Source organism: Panulirus ornatus, chromosome 21 (genome assembly GCF_036320965.1).
Source record: "Panulirus ornatus isolate Po-2019 chromosome 21, ASM3632096v1, whole genome shotgun sequence".
NCBI classification, from domain to species: Eukaryota; Metazoa; Arthropoda; class Malacostraca; order Decapoda; family Palinuridae; genus Panulirus; species Panulirus ornatus.
In genome coordinates, this window is record NC_092244.1 from 17,907,592 (window position 1) to 17,930,524 (window position 22,933).

The window sequence follows — 22,933 nt, forward strand, 5'->3', positions numbered from 1 at the left end:
TTTTCCTGAATGCCTGCTGAATGTGACAAAGTTTGGAAGTATGTGCACAAGAAGAAAGGTGAAGGTTAATGTGAACAAAAGTAGTGCAGTGCAGTGGAGGAGGAGGAGGAGACAGAACAAGGATGAATGAGTGAGCTTCAACAGGTAGGACCTGGAAGAGGCAGAACTCTAAGTGCCTGGGAGTAAACATGGCAGTGAATGGAACCATGGGAGGATGAAGTGAGTCACAGATTGTGCTATAGAAAAAAAAAAAAATCTGTGTTCATGAAAGCAAAGATGAGTATATCTTAAGATACAGCAGTCCTGATGGTTCTGTACAGAACTGAGTCACAACATCCTTGATACACTCAGACTTAGATAGGATATCTCAGTGGGGTAGAAAATTTACCTAAGTTTACTGCCTCGAAGAATGAATTTCTACCCATCTCTCTAACAAAAACTACCCACAACTCTCGTCTCTCCTTAGACGAATCTGTAATTCCACCTCTTGACTCGATGAACATACTTGGTATTACTGTAATATCCACACTTTCTTGGAAACCTCACGCTACAGAAATGGATAAGTCAACCTCAAAGAAACTGGGAGTCCTGTTTAGATGTCAAGATTTCTTCTGTACAGTTGCTCCGTTTATACAAAGGATTGATTCATCCTTGTATCATATCTACGGTGGTTCTAGTTCTGCATCCTTGTTTGAAAGAGTTGAAAGAAATGCAACATAAACTCTCCCACGCTAACTTCAAAGCTTGACCCGATTGCCCTGTGTCACAATGTTAGTTGACTTTCCCTCTTCAGTGGGTATTACTTTGGTATTTGTTCCAAAGAGCTGGCTGCATGTGTGCATCCACCACCACCTAGACCAAATGATACTTGGCAAGCTGTTGCATCACATGATTACTGTGTGACCATTGGCAACTTAGAAGGGGGCCATTTTGACAAATGTTTCTTTCCCTACACCTCTAAGCTTGATGCTCTTTACCTGCTCATGCCTTTCCCATTAACCATGACCTGGCACATTTCAAAAGACAGGATTTTCATTTCCTCCAAAATCCATAAATATTTTTCCATCTCATCTTTTCTGCTTTAATAACCTCCAATAAAAAATAAATATTTTCATTATTATTTACTTTGTCGTTGTCTCTTGCATTTACGAGGTAGCGCAAGGAAACAGACGAAAGAATAGCCCAACCCACCCACATTTTTTATTTATTTATTTTGCTTTGTCGCTGTCTCCCGCGTTAGCGAGGTAGCGCAAGGAAACAGACGAAAGAATGGCCCAACCCGCCCACATACACATGTATATACATACATGTCCACACACGCAAAATATACATACCTATACATCTCAATGTACACATGTATATACACACACAGACATATACATATATACACATGTACATAATTCATACTGTCAGCCCTTATTTGTTCCCATCGCTACCTCGCCACACATGGAATAACAACCCCCTCCCCCCTCATGTGTGCGAGGTAGCACTAGGAAAGACACCAAAGGCCCCATTTGTTCACACTCAGTCTCTAGCTGTCATGTAATAATGCACCGAAACCACAGCTCCCTTTCAACATCCAGGCCCCACACAGTTTGCATGGTTTACCCCAGACGCTTCACATGCCCTGGTTCAGTCCACTGACAGCACGTCGACCCCGGTAAACCACATCGTTCCAATTCACTCTATTCCATGCACGCCTTTCACCCTCCTGCATGTTCAGGCCCCGATCACTCAAAATCTTTTTCACTCCATCTTTCCACCTCCAATTTGGTCTCCCACTTCTCCTCGTTCCCTCCACCTCTGACACATATATCCTCTTGGTCAATCTTTCCTCACTCATTCTCTCCATGTGACCAAACCATTTCAAAACACCCTCTTCTGCTCTCTCAACCACACTCTTTTTATTTCCACACATCTCTCTCACCCTTACATTACTTACTCGATCAAACCACCTCACACCACATATTGTCCTCAAACATCTCATTTCCAGCACATCCACCCTCCTGCGCACAACTCTATCCATAGCCCACGCCTCGCAACCATATAACATTGTTGGAACCACTATTCCTTCAAACATACCCATTTTTGCTTTCCGAGATAATGTTCTCGACTTCTAAACATTCTTCAAGACTCCCAGAATTTTCGCCCCCTCGCCCACCCTATGATTCACTTCCGCTTCCATGGTTCCATCCGCTGCCAGATCCACTCCCAGATATCTAAAACACTTCACTTCCTCCAGCTTTTCTCCATTCAAACTTACCTCCCAATTGACTTGACCCTCAACCCTACTGTACCTAATAACCTTGCTCTTATTCACATTTACTCTTAACTTTCTTCTTTCATACACTTTACCAAACTCAGTCACCAGCTTCTGCAGTTTCTTACATGAATCAGCAACCAGCGCTGTATCATCAGCGAACAACAACTGACTCACTTCCCAAGCTCTCTCATCCACAACAGACTGCATACTTGCCCCTCTTTCCAAAACTCTTGCATTCACCTCCCTAATAACCCCATCCATAAACTAATTAAACAACCATGGAGACATCACACACCCCTGCCGCAAACCTACATTCACTGAGAACCAATCACTTTCCTCTCTTTCTACACGTACACATGCCTTACATCCTCGATAAAAACTTTTCACTGCTTCTAACAACTTGCCTCCCACACCATATATTCTTAATACCTTCCACAGAGCATCTCTATCAACTCTATCATATGCCTTCTCCAGATCCATAAATGCTACATACAAATCCATTTGTTTTTCTAAGTATTTCTCGCATACATTCTTCAAAGCAAACACCTGATCCACACATCCTCTACCACTTCTGAAACCACACTGCTCTTCCCCAATCTGATGCTCTGTACATGCCTTCACCCTCTCAATCAATACCATCCCATATGATTTACCAGGAATACTCAACAAACTTATACCTCTGTAATTTGAGCACTCACTCTTATCCCCTTTGCCTTTGTACAATGGCACTATGCAAGAATTCCACCAATCCTCAGGCACCTCACCATGAATCATACATACATTAAATATCCTTACCAACCAGTCAACAATACAGTCACCCCCTTTTTTAATAAATTCCACTGCAATGCCATCTACACCTGCTGCTTTGCCGGCTTTCATCTTCCGTAAAGCTTTTACTACCTCTTCTCTATTTACCAAATCATTTTCCCTAACTCTCTCACTTTGCACACCACCTCGACCAAGACACTCCACATCTGCCACTCTATCATCAAACACATTCAAGAAACCTTCAAAATACTCACTCCATCTCCTTCTCACATCACCACTACTTATTGTCACGTCCCCATTAGCCCCCTTCACTGAAGTTCCCATTTGCTCCCTTGTCTTACGCACTTTATTTACCTCCTTCCAAAACATCTTTTTATTCTCCCTGAAATTTAATGATACTCTCTCACCCCAACTCTCATTTGCCCTCTTTTTCACCTCTTGCACCTTTCTCTTGACCTCCTGCCTCTTTCTTTTATACCTCTCCCACTCATTTGCATTTTTTCCCAGCAAAAATCGTTCAAATGCCTCTCTCTTCTCTTTCACTAATACTTCTTCATTCCACCACTCACTACCTTTTCTAATCAACCCACCTCCCACACTTCTCATGCCACAAGCATCTTTTGCGCAATCCATCACTGCTTCCCTAAATACAACCCATTCCTCCCCCACTCCCCTTACCTCCTTTGTTCTCACCTTTTTCCATTCTGTACTCAGTCTCTCCTGGTACTTCCTCACACAAGTCTCCTTCCCAAGCTCACTTACTCTCACCACTCTCTTCACCCCAACATTCTCTCTTCTTTTCTGAAAACCCCCACAAATCTTCACCTTTGCTTCCACAAGATAATGATCAGACATCCCTCCAGTTGCACCTCTCAGCACATTAACATCCAAAAGTCTCTCTTTCGTGCGTCTATCAATTAACACGTAATCCAATAACGCTCTCTGGCCATCTCTCCTACTTACATACGTATACTTATGTATATCTCGCTTTTTAAACCAGGTATTCCCTATCACCAGTCCTTTTTCAGCACATAAATCTACAAGCTCTTCACCATTTCCATTTACAACACTGAACACTCCACGTATACCAATTATTCCCTTAACTGCCACATTACTCACCTTTGCATTCAAATCACCCATCACTATAACCCGGTCTTGTGCATCAAAACCACTAACACACTCATTCAGCTGCTCCCAAAACACTTGCCTCTCATGATCTTTCTTCTCATGCCCAGGTGCATATGCACCAATAATCACCCATCTCTCTCCATTTTTCCATCTCATCTTTTCTGCTTTAATAACCTCCAATAAAAAATAAATATTTTCATTATTATTCACTTTGTCGTTGTCTCTTGCATTTACGAGGTAGCGCAAGGAAACAGACGAAAGAATAGCCCAACCCACCCACATACACACGTATATACATAAATGCCCACACATGCACATATACATACTTATACATTTCAACAAATACATACATATACATACAGACATACATACACATGTACATATTCATACATGCTACCTTAATCCATTCCCATCGCCACCTCGCCGCATATGAAATGGCACCCCCCTCCCCCAGCGTGCTCGCAAAGTAGAGATAGGTAAAGACAACAAAGGCCACATTCATTCACACTCAGTCTCTAGCTGTCATATGTAATGCACCGAAACCCCAGCTCCCTTTCCACATCCAGCCCCCACAAAACTTTCCATAGTTTACCCCAGATACTTCACATGCCCTGGTACAATCCACTGACAGTAGGTCAACCCCAGTATACCACACCATTCCAATTCACTTTGTTCCTTGCACGCCTTTCACCCTCCTGTATGTTCAGGCCCCGATTGCTCAAAATATTTTTCAGTCCAACCTTCCACCTCCAATTTGGTCTCCAACTTCTCATTCCCTCCACCTCTGACACATATATCCTCTCTGTCAATCTTTCCTCACTCATTCTCTCCATATGACCAAACCATTTCAATACACCTTCTGCTCTCTCAACCACACTCTTTTTATTACCACACATCTCTCTTACCCTTTCACTACTTACTTGATCAAACCACCTCACACCATATATTGTCCTCAAACATCTCATTTCCAACACATCTGCCCTCCTCCGCACAACCCTATCTATAGCCCATGCCTCACAACCGTATAACATTGTTGGAACCACTATTCCTTCAAGCATACCCATTTTTGCTCTCCACAATAACATTCCCGCCTTCTACACATTCTTCAATGCTCCTAAAACCTCGGTTCCCTCCCCCACCCTGTGACTCGCTTCCACTTCCATGGTTCTATCCGTTGCCAAATCCACTCCCAGATATCTAAAACACTTCACTTCCTCGAGTTTTTCTCCATTCAAACTTGACTCCCAATTAACTTGTCCTTCAACCTTATTGAACCTAATAACCTTGCTCTTATTCACATTCACTCACAGCTTTCTTCTTACACACACTTTACCAAACTCAGTCACCAACTTCTGCAGTTTCTCATCCGAATCAGCCACCAGCGCTGTATCATCAGCAAACAACAACTGACTCACTTCCCAAGCCCTCTCATCCACAACAGACTGCACACATGCCCCTCTTTCCAAAACTCTTGCAATCACCTCCCTAACAACCCCATCCATAAACAAATTAAACCACTATGGAGACATCACGCACCCCTACCGCAAACCAACATTTACTGAGAACCAATCACTTTACTCTCTTCCTACTCATACACATGCCTTACATCCTCGATAAAAACTTCACTGCTTCTGGCAACTTACCTCCCACACCATATACTCTTAATACCTTCCATAGAACATTTCTATCAACTCTATCACAAGCCTTCTCCAGATCCATAAATGATACACACAAATGCATTTGTTCTTCTGAGTATTTCTCACATACATTCTTCAAAGCATACACCTGATCCACACATCTTCTACCACTTCTGAAACCACACTGCTCTGCCCCAATCTGATGCTCTGTACATGCCTAGACCGTCTCAATCAATACCCTCCCATATAATTTCCCAAGAATACTCAACAAACTTATACCTCTGAAATTTGAACACTCACCCTTATCCTTTTGCCTTTGTACAATGGCACTATGCAACCATTCTACCAATCATCAGGCACTTCACCATGAACCATACATACATTGAATATCCTCACCAACAAGTCAACAATACAGTCACCCCCTTTTTTACTAAATTCCACTGCAATACCATCCAAACCCGCTGCCTTGCTGGCTTTCATCCTCCGCAAAGCTTTCACTATCTCTTCTCTGTTTACCAAATCATTCTCCCTAACCCTCTCACTTCGCACACCACCTCAACCAAAACACCCTACATCTGCCACTCTATCATCAAACACATTCAACAAACCTTTAAAATCCTTACTCCATCTCCCTCTCACTTCACCATTACTTGTTATTACCTCCCCATTTATCCCCTTCACCAATGTCCCCATTTGTTCTCTTGTCTTATGCACTTTATTTACCTCCTTCAAAAATATCTTTCTATTCCCCCTAAAATTGAATGATACTCTCTCCCCCTAACTCTCATTTGCCCTCTTTTTCACCTCTTGCACCTTTCTCTTGACCTCTTGCCTCTTTCTTTTATACATCTCCCACTCATTTGCATTATTTCCCTGCAAAAATCGTCCAAATGCATCTCTCTTCTCTTTCACTAACAATCTTCTTCATCCCACCACTCACTACCCATTCTAATCTGCCCACCTCCCATCTTTCTCATGCCACAGGCATCTTTTGTGCAAGCCATCACTGCTTCCCTAGATACATACCACTCCTCCCCCACTCCCCTTACATCATTTTCTCTCACCATTTTCCATTCTGCACTCAATCTCTCCTGGTACTTCCTCACACAAGTCTCCTTTCCAAGCTCAGTTACTCTCACTATCTCTTCATCCCAACATTCTCTCTTTTTTTCTGAAAACCTCTACATATCTTCACCTTCGCCTCCACAAGATAATGTAATGATCAGACATCCCCTCCAGTTACCCCTCTCAGCACATTAACATAAATAAAAGTTGCTTTCTCAAATGAGGGGAAATAAGAACATGTCAGCACACTGCTTGAACAATGATGATTACTATCCAGAACATGTTGAAAAATCTGTTTTACTACTGAATGATGGTCATCCTGAAACATTCTAAAGCAATGGATCGGTTGAAAATTGACAGATCCAGGATCATTCTTCTCTTTTATGAATATATTAAGCTATGGGAAAGAGTGCTTAGGGATAACAGCTCTGGCACTGATACAATGACTCTTGTGAGTCACTTGGTTGACATAAAAAGAGAACTAGTTCTGAAGAAAACTGGAACTAAGTTTTCTTCATCCCTAAACTTGTCCTTGCCTCTTTAGCAAAAAGAAAGGCAGAGGAAAAGAAAAAATCTGCCAAGAATTTGGGTTCTGATCTCTTTAAAGACCATGAATTGTACGCCTAGCCCCAGTTACTCCTTCTTATCCTAGTCACAATAGTCAGTCAGTCAACCAAACTGTTCATAACCCCCTTGGGGCTGGTTGATAAATTATTCAACTTGCTTAGGGTACAGTGTGGATTAAAGAAGACTCCCTGTGCATTCCCTGTGTCTCACAGAGGGCAATTAACAGGGGTGGGAGTGGGGCCTGGAAACCCTCACCTTCTTGTATTTCAATTTCTAAAAGTTGGGAAAGAAGAGGGATCAAAGCTACAAGGGCCATTCCTCCTCAAAGGCTCACGCTGGGATGTCTGAATGTGCGTGGATGTAACCATGATGAGAAGAAAACGCGATAGGTATAATCTTTAAGGAAAGGAACTTGGATGTTCTAGCTTTGAGTGAAACTGGGTTTAAGGAAAGGAGGAAGAATGTTTTGAATGTCTTAGGGTAATGTCAGGAATTTGTTTGAGGGTAAATATCAAAGAAAGGGGTAGGCATTTCTGCTGAAGGAGTTGTGAAAATGACTGAAAGTGTAGAGTTGAACCCCAGCATGATGCGCATGAAAAGAAAAATGGATTGATAGAAAATAAATTAGAAACTCCTGCATCACAATTTTTTCCACTATTGATCAACAAAAGCTGCTCAGTTATCTTACAGTAGAAAAAACTTGTGCCAGTTATCCATTGCACACACCAGCACATCATAATCAATTCAGGAGAAATGATGCACTGAACATAAACTAAAACATTCACTTTGTCCATGGCAGTATGTAGCTTAAGAGGTTACATCTCAAGTGAGCACATTAAGTTATACTGTGCTTAAGCATGCTCGCAAAGGATTCATCGGGCAAGCCTATGCCTACGCACCTGGCAATGAGGTGGGGAGGAAGAGAGGTAAGTGTTTTGGGAGGAGCTGAGTGAGTGTATCAGCAATTTTGATATGAAGGATTGGGTATTAGTGATGGGCAATCTGAATGCAACAATGGTAATGAGGTAGTTGAGGAAGTAACCATGCAGCATGAGGTACCCAGTGATGTGAATAGAAATGGTGAACAACATGAAAAGCTGTGTGCTGTGTGGATATTAAGAATAAATGAGAAAAAAAACATGCATATGTATTCATGGGTTTGCATGAGATTTGGTAAGCAGATATCATTGGATTATGTATCAGTCAATAAGCAAGCAAAAGAAAGACTCTTAGATGTGAATACGCTGAAAGGGACAGCTGATAAAATGTCAAAGCAAACAACTGATCCACATATCCTCTACCACTCCTGAAACCACACTGCTCCTTCCCAGTCTGATTCTGTCCATGCCACCACCCTCTCAATCACTACTCTTCCATAAAACCAATCAAGTACAATCATCAAACTTATACCTCTGTAATTCTGATACTCACCTTTAAACCCTTATCCTTCATACAATAGCACTATACAGGCATTCCACAAATCCTAAGGCACCTCATCATAATCCGTACATACAATAAAAATCCTAACAAACAAATCAACAACATTAGCATAGTCATCCCTTTTCTTAAGAAATTTATCTACAACACCATCCATCAGATTGGGGAAGAGCAGTGTGGTTTCAGAAGTGGTAGAGGATGTGTGGATCAGGTGTTTGCTTTGAAGAATGTATGTGAGAAATACTTAGAAAAGCAAATGGATTTGTATGTAGCATTTATGGATCTGGAGAAGGCATATGATAGAATTGATAGAGATGCTCTGTGGAAGGTATTAAGAATATATGGTGTGGGAGGCAAGTTGTTAGAAGCAGTGAAAAGTTTTTATCCAGGATGTGAGGCATGTGTACGTGTAGGAAGAGAGGAAAGTGATTGGTTCTCAGTGAATGTAGGTTTGCGGCAGGGGTGTGTGATGTCTCCATGGTTGTTTAATTTGTTTATGGATGGGGTTGTTAGGGAGGTGAATGCAAGAGTTTTGGAAAGAGGGGCAAGTATGAAGTCTGTTGGGGATGAGAGAGCTTGGCAAGTGAGTCAGTTGTTGTTCGCTGATGATACAGCGCTGGTGGCTGATTCATGTGAGAAACTGCAGAAGCTGGTGACTGAGTTTGGTAAAGTGTGTGAAAGAAGAAAGTTAAGAGTAAATGTGAATAAGAGCAAGGTTATTAGGTACAGTAGGGTTGAGGGTCAAGTCAATTGGGAGGTGAGTTTGAATGGAGAAAAACTGGAGGAAGTGAAGTGTTTTAGATATCTGGGAGTGGATCTGGCAGCGGATGGAACCATGGAAGTGGAAGTGGATCATAGGGTGGGGGAGGGGGCGAAAATTCTGGGAGCCTTGAAGAATGTGTGGAAGTCGAGAACATTATCTCGGAAAGCAAAAATGGGTATGTTTGAAGGAATAGTGGTTCCAACAATGTTGTATGGTTGCGAGGCGTGGGCTATGGATAGAGTGGTGCGCAGGAGGATGGATGTGCTGGAAATGAGATGTTTGAGGACAATGTGTGGTGTGAGGTGGTTTGATCGAGTAAGTAATGTAAGGGTAAGAGAGATGTGTGGAAATAAAAAGAGCGTGGTTGAGAGAGCAGAAGAGGGTGTTTTGAAATGGTTTGGGCACATGGAGAGAATGAGTGAGGAAAGATTGACCAAGAGGATATATGTGTCGGAGGTGGAGGGAACGAGGAGAAGAGGGAGACCAAATTGGAGGTGGAAAGATGGAGTGAAAAAGATTTTGTGTGATCGGGGCCTGAACATGCAGGAGGGTGAAAGGAGGGCAAGTAATAGAGTGAATTGGAGCGATGTGGTATACCGGGGTTGACGTGCTGTCAGTGGATTGAATCAGGGCATGTGAAGCGTCTGGGGTGAACCATGGAAAGCTGTGTAGGTGTGTATATTTGCGTGTGTGGACGTATGTATATACATGTGTATGGGGGTGGGTTGGGCCATTTCTTTCGTCTGTTTCCTTGCGCTACCTCGCAAACGCGGGAGACAGCGACAAAGCAAAAAAAAAAAAAAAAAAAAAAAAAAAAACCATCCATTCCAGCCACCTTGCCACATTTCATCTTAACTAGGCTTTCACCATCTCTTCACTTTTAAACAAACCACTTGCCCTTTATACAATGGCACTATACAGGCATTCCACAAATGTTAAGGCACCTCACTGAAAATCGTAACAAACCAATCAACAATAGTCACCCCGTTTCTTAAGAAATTTATCTGCAGTACCATCCATTCCATCTACCTCACCACATTTCATCTTAACTAGGCTTTCACTATCTCTTCTCTTTTAACCATATCACTTGCAACAGCTCTCACTTTGCATAACTCCCAAACCCAAAAAACACAAAAGCTGCCACCCTATCATTTAACACATTCAAGAATTCTTTAAAGTACTCACTCCATTTCTTCACCTCACCTCTGCCAGCTACTCCTTCACCGATGTCCTCAATTGTTCTTATTTTTCTTGCACTATTATCATCCTCTCAAAACATTTTCTTATTCTCTCTGAAGTATGATCATACTCATCCACCACAACTCTCATCTGTCCTCTTTTTCAGCCCCTTCACCTTCCTCCTGACCTCCTGCCACTTTATCTTGTAAAGAACATCTCCCAATTACTCCCATTCCCTCCTTGTAAGTAATGCCCAGACACCTCTCTTTCATCAGCAATTCAACTTCATTATCCCATCACTCACTACCCTTTTTCATGCGCCCACCTCCCACATGCCACACACTTCTCTCACCCAAGTCAGCATTGCTTCCCTTAATACTTCCCATTCCTCACCCACTTCCCAAACTTTATTTACTCTCACCTTTTGCTAAGCTACACTTAATCTCTTCAGGTATATTTTCACACAAGCCTCTTCTACAAGCTTATTTATTTTCACAACTCTCTCCACACCCACTTCATTCCTTCTTTTCTAAAAGCCTCTACAAATCTTCAACCTCACCTCTACCAGACAATGATCAAACATCCCACCTGCTGCTCCTCTCAGCACATTCACATTTAAGAATCTCTTTTGTAAGCCTATATCAATAAGTACAATATCCTATGATGCCTGCTTACCATCCTTCCTACTCCACATATACTTAAGTATATCCCTCTTTTTAAAAAAGTATTTCCAATCACTTGTGTGACTGTGGTTTTGACGCATTACACATGACAGCTAGAGAATGGATGTGAGCGGATGTGGCCTTTCTTTGCTTCTAGCATTACCTTGCCAGAGCAGGAAAAGGTAAATAAGTATGAAAAAAATCCCAATCATTGGTCCTTTTTCAGCATATATCTCTACATGCTCTTCGTCATTTCCATTCATCTTACTGAATACCCATGCTCCCAAAATATAATCTCAACAGCCACACTCCTCACTATTACATTCATGTCAATCACCACTAATACATGATCTTTTTCATCAAATCTGATGACATACTCACATATATCCTCCCAAATACTTGTTTCTCTTCACCATTCCTGTCATGGCCAGGTGTACTATCAACTTTCATTTTAACTCTCATCAGTATGGGGCTCACTTCCTCACCCTTTTCTACACATTCCCATAACTCCTCCCTCAGCATAGGTGTTATCCTCTTTCTTTGCTCTCATCTTTACACAAACCCCTAACTCCATTCTTAAGACGTTCCTAAATATAACATAAGTCAGATGGCCTTGAGTAAGGCATTTAGTTGCCCGTGCAGGAGAAGCTTAAAAAATGAACATGATTAGTGAGAGGTGAAAGAGATTAAGCTCACCAGAGGACAGGGAGTTAGATGTTTCTAACCCCCAGGGAACTTACAGATTCTCTCAAAGCTCGTGGGACAAACCAAACCAACTCTGGAGAGAAACAATAAAAAATAAACCAAATATCATAAGAGAATGCCTATGTGAAATACTTGGAAAAAATTTGATATTTTTCACATAAAGCATAGAGAACTATCATGGATAAAAGCATTTTGTGTATTATTCCAAGATGTTCACACATACTTAAAAATACCGAACTGGTATTTCTAGAGAGAGAAATTCAACCTGAAGAATGATGACATGTACAAATCTATATTCAGCCATCCTTAAAAACAATGCGACTTTCAGCATAAAGCTTTAAAATTTTGTTTTCTCTGTTCAAACCATATATTTTCCTTTGTTCAACAACATAACCTTCCCCAAAGTTTTGTAACACTTGTTCCATAATCCAATTTTTTGGGCAAGTCTTCTTTCTGCTGGATAGGCAACAAATTCCTCTTTCTCTTAAGTGCATCAATTAATTTTCCAATATTTTTTTCTGAAACATTCATCTTCTTTGAAGAGGGGCTAGTGCCCACATCAACACTTGCCCTAGAACTTGCATAATTTTCAGCACTTAATTTTTTTTTTTTTTTTTTTTTTTTTTTTATACTTTGTCGCTGTCTCCCGCGTATTGCGAGGTAGCGCAAGGAAACAGACGAAAGAAATGGCCCAACCCCCCCCCATACACATGTACATACACACGTCCACACACACAAATATACATACCTACACAGCTTTCCATGGTTTACCCCGGACGCTTCACATGCCTTGATTCAATCCACTGACAGCACGTCAACCCCTGTATACCACATCGCTCCAATTCACTCTATTCCTTGCCCTCCTTTCACCCTCCTGCATGTTCAGGCCCCGATCACACAAAATCTTTTTCACTCCATCTTTCCACCTCCAATTTGGTCTCCCTCTTCTCCTCGTTCCCTCCACCTCCGACACATATATCCTCTTGGTCAATCTTTCCTCACTCATTCTCTCCATGTGCCCAAACCATTTTAAAACAATCTCTTCTGCTCTCTCAACCACGCTCTTTTTATTTCCACACATCTCTCTTACCCTTACGTTACTTACTCGATCAAACCACCTCACACCACACATTGTCCTCAAACATCTCATTTCCAGCACATCCATCCTCCTGCGCACAACTCTATCCATAGCCCACGCCTCGCAACCATACAACATTGTTGGAACTACTATTCCTTCAAACATACCCATTTTTGCTTTCCGGGATAATGTTCTCGACTTCCACACATTTTTCAAGGCTCCCAAAATTTTCGCCCCCTCCCCCACCCTATGATCCACTTCCGCTTCCATGGTTCCATCCGCTGACAGATCCACTCCCAGATATCTAAAACACTTCACTTCCTCCAGTTTTTCACCATTCAAACTCACCTCCCAATTGACTTGACCCTCAGCCCTACTGTACCTAATAACCTTGCTCTTATTCACATTTACTCTTAACTTTCTTCTTCCACACACTTTACCAAACTCCGTCACCAGCTTCTGCAGTTTCTCACATGAATCCGCCACCAGCGCTGTATCATCAGCGAACAACAACTGACTCACTTCCCAAGCTCTCTCATCCCCAACAGACTTCATACTTGCCCCTCTTTCCAAGACTCTTGCATTTACCTCCCTAACAACCCCATCCATAAACAAATTAAACAACCATGGAGACATCACACACCCCTGCCGCAAACCTACATTCACTGAGAACCAATCACTTTCCTCTCTTCCTACACGTACACATGCCTTACATCCTCGATAAAAACTTTTCACTGCTTCTAACAACTTGCCTCCCACACCATATATTCTTAATACCTTCCACAGAGCATCTCTATCAACTCTATCATATGCCTTCTCCAGATCCATAAATGCTACATACAAATCCATTTGCTTTTCTAAGTATTTCTCACATACATTCTTCAAAGCAAACACCTGATCCACACATCCTCTACCACTTCTGAAACCACACTGCTCTTCCCCAATCTGATGCTCTGTACATGCCTTCACCCTCTCAATCAATACCCTCCCATATAATTTACCAGGAATACTCAACAAACTTATACCTCTGTAATTTGAGCACTCACTCTTATCCCCTTTGCCTTTGTACAATGGCACTATGCACGCATTCCGCCAATCCTCAGGCACCTCACCATGAGTCATACATACATTAAATAACCTTACCAACCAGTCAACAATACAGTCACCCCCTTTTTTAATAAATTCCACTGCAATACCATCCAAACCTGCTGCCTTGCCGGCTTTCATCTTCCGCAAAGCTTTTACTACCTCTTCTCTGTTTACCAAATCATTTTCCCTAACCCTCTCACTTTGCACACCACCTCGACCCAAACACCCTATATCTGCCACTCTGTCATCAGACACATTCAACAAACCTTCAAAATACTCATTCCATCTCCTTCTCACATCACCACTACTTGTTATCACCTCCCCATTTACGCCCTTCACTGAAGTTCCCATTTGCTCCCTTGTCTTACGTACCCTATTTACCTCCTTCCAGAACATCTTTTTATTCTCCCTAAAATTTACTGATAGTCTCTCACCCCAACTCTCATTTGCCCTTTTTTTCACCTCTTGCACCTTTCTCTTGACCTCCTGTCTCTTTCTTTTATACTTCTCCCACTCAATTGCATTTTTTCCCTGCAAAAATCGTCCAAATGCCTCTCTCTTCTCTTTCACTAATACTCTTACTTCTTCATCCCACCACTCACTACCCTTTCTAAACAGCCCACCTCCCACTCTTCTCATGCCACAAGCATCTTTTGCGCAATCCATCACTGATTCCCTAAATACATCCCATTCCTCCCCCACTCCCCTTACTTCCATTGTTCTCACCTTTTTCCATTCTGTACACAGTCTCTCCTGATACTTCTTCACACAGGTCTCCTTCCCAAGCTCACTTACTCTCACCACCTTCTTCACCCCAACATTAACTCTTCTTTTCTGAAAACCCATACTAATCTTCACCTTAGCCTCCACAAGATAATGATCAGACATCCCTCCAGTTGCACCTCTCAGCACATTGACATCCAAAAGTCTCTCTTTCGCACGCCTGTCAATTAACACGTAATCCAATAATGCTCTCTGGCCATCTCTCCTACTTACATAAGTATACTTATGTATATCTCGCTTTTTAAACCAGGTATTCCCAATCATCAGTCCTTTTTCAGCACATAAATCTACAAGCTCTTCACCATTTCCATTTACAACACTGAACACGCCATGCATACCAATTATTCCCTCAACTGCCACATTACTCACCTTTGCATTCAAATCACCCATCACTATAACCCGGTCTCGTGCATCAAAACCGCTAACACACTCATTTAGCTGCTCCCAAAACACTTGCCTCTCATGATCTTTCTTCTCATGCCCAGGTGCATATGCACCAATAATCACCCAAACTCCTGTTTCAGGAGTATTGCTACTCCTTCCCTTGCTCTTGTCCTCTCACTAACCCCTGACTTCACTCCCCAGACATTTCCAAACCACTTAATATCCTATCAAAAACTTTCCTGCTGCTGTTCTTATCACAAACATTCAAAAGAGGTGCTAAATACCACGATGCTTCTGATCACCATTTCTGTATCATTAAAGTGTAATGAATGCAAAAAGTAGAAAAAACAAAAATTGGCTGATTAAACCATATGCTGTCTAATGGTTAACTAGACTTAAATAAATAAAAAAAAAATGTCACCCTGAGGTGCTTGGGTTACCACAGCACCAGCACTTGGAGTGGCAAATATTGAAAATACAGCACATTAGCTCCAGACAATGGACAAGTTCATGCAAACTGAAAATTGCATAGAAGCCAGTGAATCTCATGGGTGTTTTCATTAATTTGATTTCTAGTAACACAACGTTTTATTGTATTTCCCTTTACTTACCCTTACAAAGTTTCAATCAAAGGCATCTACAGTATCGACACTTGGTTAACAGCACTTTATATTCCTTATTTGATCCATCGGCTATCAGCCCAGCTTTCTATATGCTTTGTTATATTCCTCAGAAAGGAAAACTAAGTTACAAGGTTACAAAGAGCCTACTACGGGGAGCCAAAGATAAATATAATGCTACTGGTTGTCTGTTTTTCCACCATCTTTTATTACAGCCCTTCTATCTCTTTAAATACTATCAATGACCTGTCTGACCACAACTCAAGAAAAGAAAGAATAATAGATTCACAAGCCTCACTTTGAGGTACAGAATTGGATGTTTGTTGGGGTGAGCACATAGCATTGTCCGCAAATACTCGCTGCATGCTGATAACACAAATTTGTGGGCTGGGTACAGGTTGCCACCACAGGCAATAGTCACATCTGAATATGTTTCCTGAAAAGAAAAATACTGTTGTGAGCAGAATGTTTCATGACCATGTCATGAATACAATCAACATGTGCTTATTTTTTCTACAATTCAATGATACAATTTTCAAACATTACTTTTTTCGTAACTGACCTCTCTTCCCACCTTAACAAGTTAGCACCAGGAAAAATGAAAAATAGCCTTATACATACATCCACTCTCTAATTGTCCCATGCAATGTACTGGAACCAAAGTCTAACATCGACAGCCAAGCCCTATGGATTATTCCAAAATCTACCTTGATGACTACCTTAGATTTCTGATATACTATAAATACTATGTATAAAAGACCATTGATTAAAGCCAATATGGCATTAAGCCAGTTGAAACAAGTACTTCTGTAATGCAGACAATTCACTGAGCTTTTGATGGGGTCTCTTTTCTCTTGAGAAAAAAATTTTCAAAAATCAACTAATCATTATACATATGCCCTGGTTCAACCCTTGACAGGGTATCACACTCAATATATCACATCAGTCCAATCTATTTTGTCCCACACACACTTTTTACTTTATGGTAGTTTATCATACCTTTTTAAAATAACCAAATACTGAAGATCTATGGTAATTTTACTTTAAGGTAGTTTATCATACCTTTTTAAAATAACCAAATACTGAAGGTCTATGGTAATTCAATGAGAAAACGATCATGCATAATCATGTCAACAAGAATATCCACTCATCCAAGTAAATGACATAAATGCCTTTTGAAATTCATACACAATGAGAAGTAGATTTAATTTCAAAACCTACCCATAAGTAACTAAACACTTGGAGTTTAATATAAAAGAAATCATAAGATTACTGCCTTGTATTAACAGAAACTGGGTCCTTGACCTGGAATGTCAAAAGGTAACAATTCACTAGACTTTTTTCGAACTTTTTGCTGATAGTTCTCTTTTCTTACCTTCTATGTCAAAAACCATACTCTTAGCAATCATTTTCAAATCCTCAAACTCTATATATTCTTTGGACTTGCTGATTTCCAAGTGGCAGGTCTTTCGCAGGGTGATTCTCTCAACCATTCACGGTCCCAGGGTTCTGGGTGACCTTCACGCTAATGCTAAACATGTTTGCATCATTTCTGATAGCACATATTCTAACTGTCAGAACAACCATTTCCTTTCCAAATCTATCCCAGAAAAACTCCTCTAAAATCTCTTTTAACTAGTTAAACAAATAAAGAAGAGATATGTTTCTAAATGAAATCACTTTACACAAAAAATATTTCTAATATTCTATATTGTGCATATGAAAAACATGCTATCTACATCATTCATAAACAACATAACTATTCAGTTATAATGTCTATACATTTTGTTACATATAAAACAAAGATAAGACCAGGTCAGTCTATCCATCTATCTATATCTCTGATGCTTGTTCCCTCTGGGAACTCTCATCACAGGAGTGGTCACAGCAAAAGTCTCCACTTATCCTTGTCCTTACATGCCTCCCTCACATACATCTTTCCATGCATTCTTCCCACCATTTCTCTCCCTCCAGTACTCTTCCATTCTATCTTTTTCATGTCATGGGTGATCTTCCTCTCACACTAACCCCTTTATTCATACTACCCTAAACTCTCCTCATAAACTCCCTGTCTTTCATTTTTATCACATGCCCAAACCACCTTAAAGTATTACATTCCACCCTGTCTTTCACTCTACAGTTCATTCCCTTTGCATTCCCTGCCATGTCAAATCTCTCATATACCCTCTCAGATCATTCTTCACTCTATCTAGTCATAACACATGCTCCTCTAAAATAGCTCATTTCCACAGCCTGGATTCTTGATTTCTGGAATACATTCCATATCCATGTTTCCGATGCATATATCAGGGTTGGGAGGAATAAGCAGTTCCTTGTTTTCTTCACTTCCATACTTAACCTCTGTCCTTAATCATTCTATTAAGGGACCCAATGACTCTCCTACCCTGTACTGCTCTCTACCTTACCTCTCCTCCACATCACCAAACTTATCCAAGATAGCTCCTAAATACTTAGAATTCTCTCACACTTCCAGTCATTCTCCTCCCATATCTATAACACAGTTTAGTGAACTTTCTTCTTTCATCTTGCAGGATTGTACAATATCTATACTTTCACTCTGTTTCCTTTCAAACAACATTACTTGTACTTGCATATATTTTCATTTGCCGAAGCTTATGCACATCATTAAACGCAACCTTCTGCATCTCCCATTCACTCTCAGCAAACAACACGGTATCACCCTCAAAAAGACCTGTCACTAGCCATTATACCTCACCACCACAAACTTTTCCTTAGTTCTGCTTTCTCTTATCACTCCATCCACATATAAGTTAAAACACCAAGGTGACACCATACAGAACTGCCTCACACCCACATGTATACAAAAATTCACTCAACTCTCCATCTAATCTTGCAAATGCATTTGCTATTACATAGAAGGCTTTCATACCATTCAACAGTTGTTCCCTACCCCTTACATCCTTAACACACCCCATACAGCATTTCATTTGATTCTGTCATACAATTTCTCCAGATCCATACAGCTTCTTACCTTTCGCTAGATACTTTTCTAAAGTCATTTTCACCACAAAAATCTGATCCACACATCCCCTCATTTCCATCAACCTATCTATCAAAACTCTTGCATTCACTTTTCATGGTATACTTAACAGACATATCCTACTATAATTGTTACATACATCCTTAGCACCATTTCCTTTGAATAAAGGAACAATAATAACTATCACCAAATCCTCATGCACATCCTTCAGTTTCTATGCTAAATTACACATCAAATGCATCCACTCAATCACACTTTCTCATCCATACTTCAACAACATTTCAGAAGCCTTTCCTATCTTCAACCCTTCACTGTTTTTCATTCTCTTGCTATGAGCCCCTGCACCTCTATCCTTTTCCTTCCATGCTCCATATCCATGCATGTAAAAACCGTAGCCTCATCTTCTATGTTCATCAGTTTTTCAAAATCAACTTTTCATCATCTTTCCACTTCCTCCTTTTGATACAGCAACTGCACTTCCTTACTTTTCACATACTTTTTACATTCATTTTTTTCCTTTTTCACCTCCTTCCAGTACAGTTACTTACTTTCCCTAAACTTTTCAGTCAACTTTCTTCCAAAAGCATCATCTATTTTTCCTTTGCTTTCCTCTATCAGCTCTTTAACATTTGTTTGCATATCTTAAATTTTTCACTACTCTTTTGCTGAACTCCCACTGCTACAATCCTTTTGAGGATCTACCAACTGCCTTTTTCTTCTCTTCCAAAGCATTTATAATCTTCTCCATCCACCATGCACTTCCATTTCTATTCTTATAAATCAGGACCTTGTACCCAATTACTAAGTCTGCGACCTTTAACAGTCTTTCTCTAATCATTTTAAACATTTCATTCACACATGACAGCATCCCTATATTTACTGTATTCCATCTAAACTTTCTGTCACCCTTCTTTCATAACCCCTGCACTCTTTTTGATTCATCTTCTCACTTGTCAACACTTTCACTTCTCCATTCTTCCTTACAACCTACTTCCACTTCTCCCTGTTCCTCACCCTTCAAGAACTGCAAAGTAGTCACTCTCCAAAGAATCCTCTCATAACTCTAGCACTGAGCACAGCCTTTTTCACCTTTTATCTACTGCTACATAGTTAATCACACCCTTTTGTTCTCCTCTTCCATCACTTCTCATCCATGTACACCTATGGATCATCTTCTACTGAAAAAGTGTGGTTGTTAGGAATAAACCCTTCTCAGCACAGACAGCCACAAGATAACTTCTATTCTCATCTACTCTAAGCACTCTCCATTCACCAATTATCTTGCCAACTTCACACATTCCATTTTCACACTCATATCACCCATTACAACCATAGGCCTCTCTCTCAACACTATTCATACAGTTATTCAAATTTCTCCAGAAACACTCCAATTCATCCTTACCTCACACAGTCTTAATATTCACAGGAGCATATGCATATAACCATGTGTAACTCACAACTCCAATCTTTCCTTTCATCCATACTTTTCTTGATCCATTCCATCATTGCTCTGTAACATCCTCCCATCTCAGTGATAGCACAATTGCACATCCTTCTTTCCCTTTTCCCTCATAATTTTCATTCATTCCAGTCCAAACAACTCCTTCCATGCCCTCCCACAACTGGCATTCATCATTTCCATTTTCACTTCATACATCCTCCCCAAGGATATGGGTTTCTCCAATCCCAGCACATCCAAACTATGCCTTTTAAATATCTCTGTAAGTTCCCTCCTTTAACTTTCACCAGTCATCCCATTAAGATTCAGAGCCATAACCCTCTATCACCCATCCCTTTTACTCCCCAACATAACTGATAGATTCCAGTACTGCTTCTTAGCCTTTTGTAAACTCAGAGAACAACTCCAGTGCAGTATTTCCCAGAGCCAGCATGGCTCTCAAATTGTCCAAAAAACTAAAACTTCTGCACAGCTCAAGTGTCTGTCATAAAAAATACTACTGTTGCTAGAATGGAGTTAGGCAATGCCTCCCACTTTTGTTGCACCCATAAGGGTGCAATAATGAGGTGGATACTCCATAAAACTAGAGTATCTTGTTCAGGCACTGAAATTCAAAACTTTTCCCAACTTTCAAGCCCATACTGCAGTTGCTTAACCTCCATCCCTCACTGGTTGTGATACTGCCACTGCACAGTATCATAAATACAGTATCAAAAACACGAAAACAATTCAACCTGCTTGCATCCTGGGTCTATAAGTCTCAATCACTCACACACTGCTAATGCCACATTTAGTTTCACAGAAAAAAAGCTTACCATGTCAAGGTTATCCAAATTACTTAGTATATCTTTAGTTTAACTTTCCCTTATATAAAGAGTGCTACCTTCAGTATAATGTATAGCACCAAAATTTTTGGCATCCATTCACTTGTTGTCTTCAGGCCTCAAGGGCTAAATCCTCACTTTCTGAATGTCTGCATATTTGATGCAACAGCTTTAAGGCTATCAGCCAGTTTTAATATCAATGGTATGTAAACAGTTTTCAAAATGTAGCAATGTAGCAATATAACACTAAAATAACAGTGCTAAAACAATGTTAAAATAAAAGCTATACAAATACAGACACAATAGCCTCACCCTCAAAGTTCCATTGCTCTGGATTGACATCAAAGTTGGATAAATGTGCTAATTCAAAATAAGAGTGCAGCTGCCAGCAATGAAAATGACATGTATGAATGCCAGTGATATGCAATAAAGCCAACAATGAACTTACATACAATGGTCCACATGCATGTTTAAGCATAAAAAACCTGAAAGGGTAAATCTAATGAAATGCACTACTACATATGAAAACAGCGAAAGAGTAAATACAGCCATCATCAATTGGTTACTTATAATGTTAAGAGTCAAAGACTTTGAACAAATATTTCACCAGGGAAGATATCCATGAAAAGAGATGACATGAATGGGTGCTAACTTGGGCTATCAGGGAAGTTTTAATCCATTAAGTTTGGGTGTCTCTATGCTCTTCGCACTGGTAAGACCCACTCAGATAAATCATTTTGACCTCCCAAGATATAACAGGAGCCTTGATGACACCAAGCATCAGACTCAATTCAAAGCTATCATTCATAATGTTGAGCACAAGTTCAATAACAGAAAGCATGTTAATCTGACTTCTACATATAAAGCTTTCTGGAAATCAAATACGGCATCTCCAACAACTCCTGTAACTCAACCTTTCCTTCTTTCTTCCAACTTGATTAATCTGCAGCTATTCTACTGATAGAGCTGTTCTTTTCAGTTCAGTACCTTGTCCTTCTCAACATTTACTCTACACGATTCCATTCAAAGTCCTCCTTCCCAAACTTCTGTGGATTCTATGCACTCACATACTTTCCTCATGCAAGGTCTTCCAAGTACTTTCCCAACTTACAGGTGACCTAGGCATATGGTCCAAATGGCATCCCACTTTACATCCTAAATGAATATACCTCTGAACTAGCTCCAATAGTTGCTTGCCTATTTTGTCTTGTCTTATAAACCTACTTCCTTTTTTACAAACATGCCTTGGTGTAGCCCAATCCTAACAATGGAAACTGTAATAATCCCTCAACCTAACCCCTGATGTTCTCACTTCTGCCATCACCAAAGTTTTTGAAACTTTCCTTAACTCTAACTTTTTTTACTCTTTCATTGCTTTGGACGCCATTGTACTTTCATGCAGTATGTTGCTATTCGTGCATTAATAACCCAAATTCATTAAAATCATCTGAGCAAGATGAAGTAACTAAAATTGCTATTTAATTGAAAAAATACCAATAT

General features: G+C 40.4%; 1 protein-coding gene across 6 annotated transcripts in view; it reads right to left on the reverse strand.

Annotated features, from left to right (window-relative positions):
* Nucleotides 1-22,933, reverse strand: part of LOC139756393 (uncharacterized) — a 620,019-nt gene that overhangs the window by 524,637 nt on the left and 72,449 nt on the right. For all 6 annotated transcript variants that reach the window (XM_071675803.1, XM_071675802.1, XM_071675800.1 and 3 more), the window contains exon 3: nt 16,427-16,564. In XM_071675803.1, the coding sequence (XP_071531904.1) occupies nt 16,427-16,564 (138 nt within the window). The remainder of the gene's footprint in view (nt 1-16,426; nt 16,565-22,933) is intronic.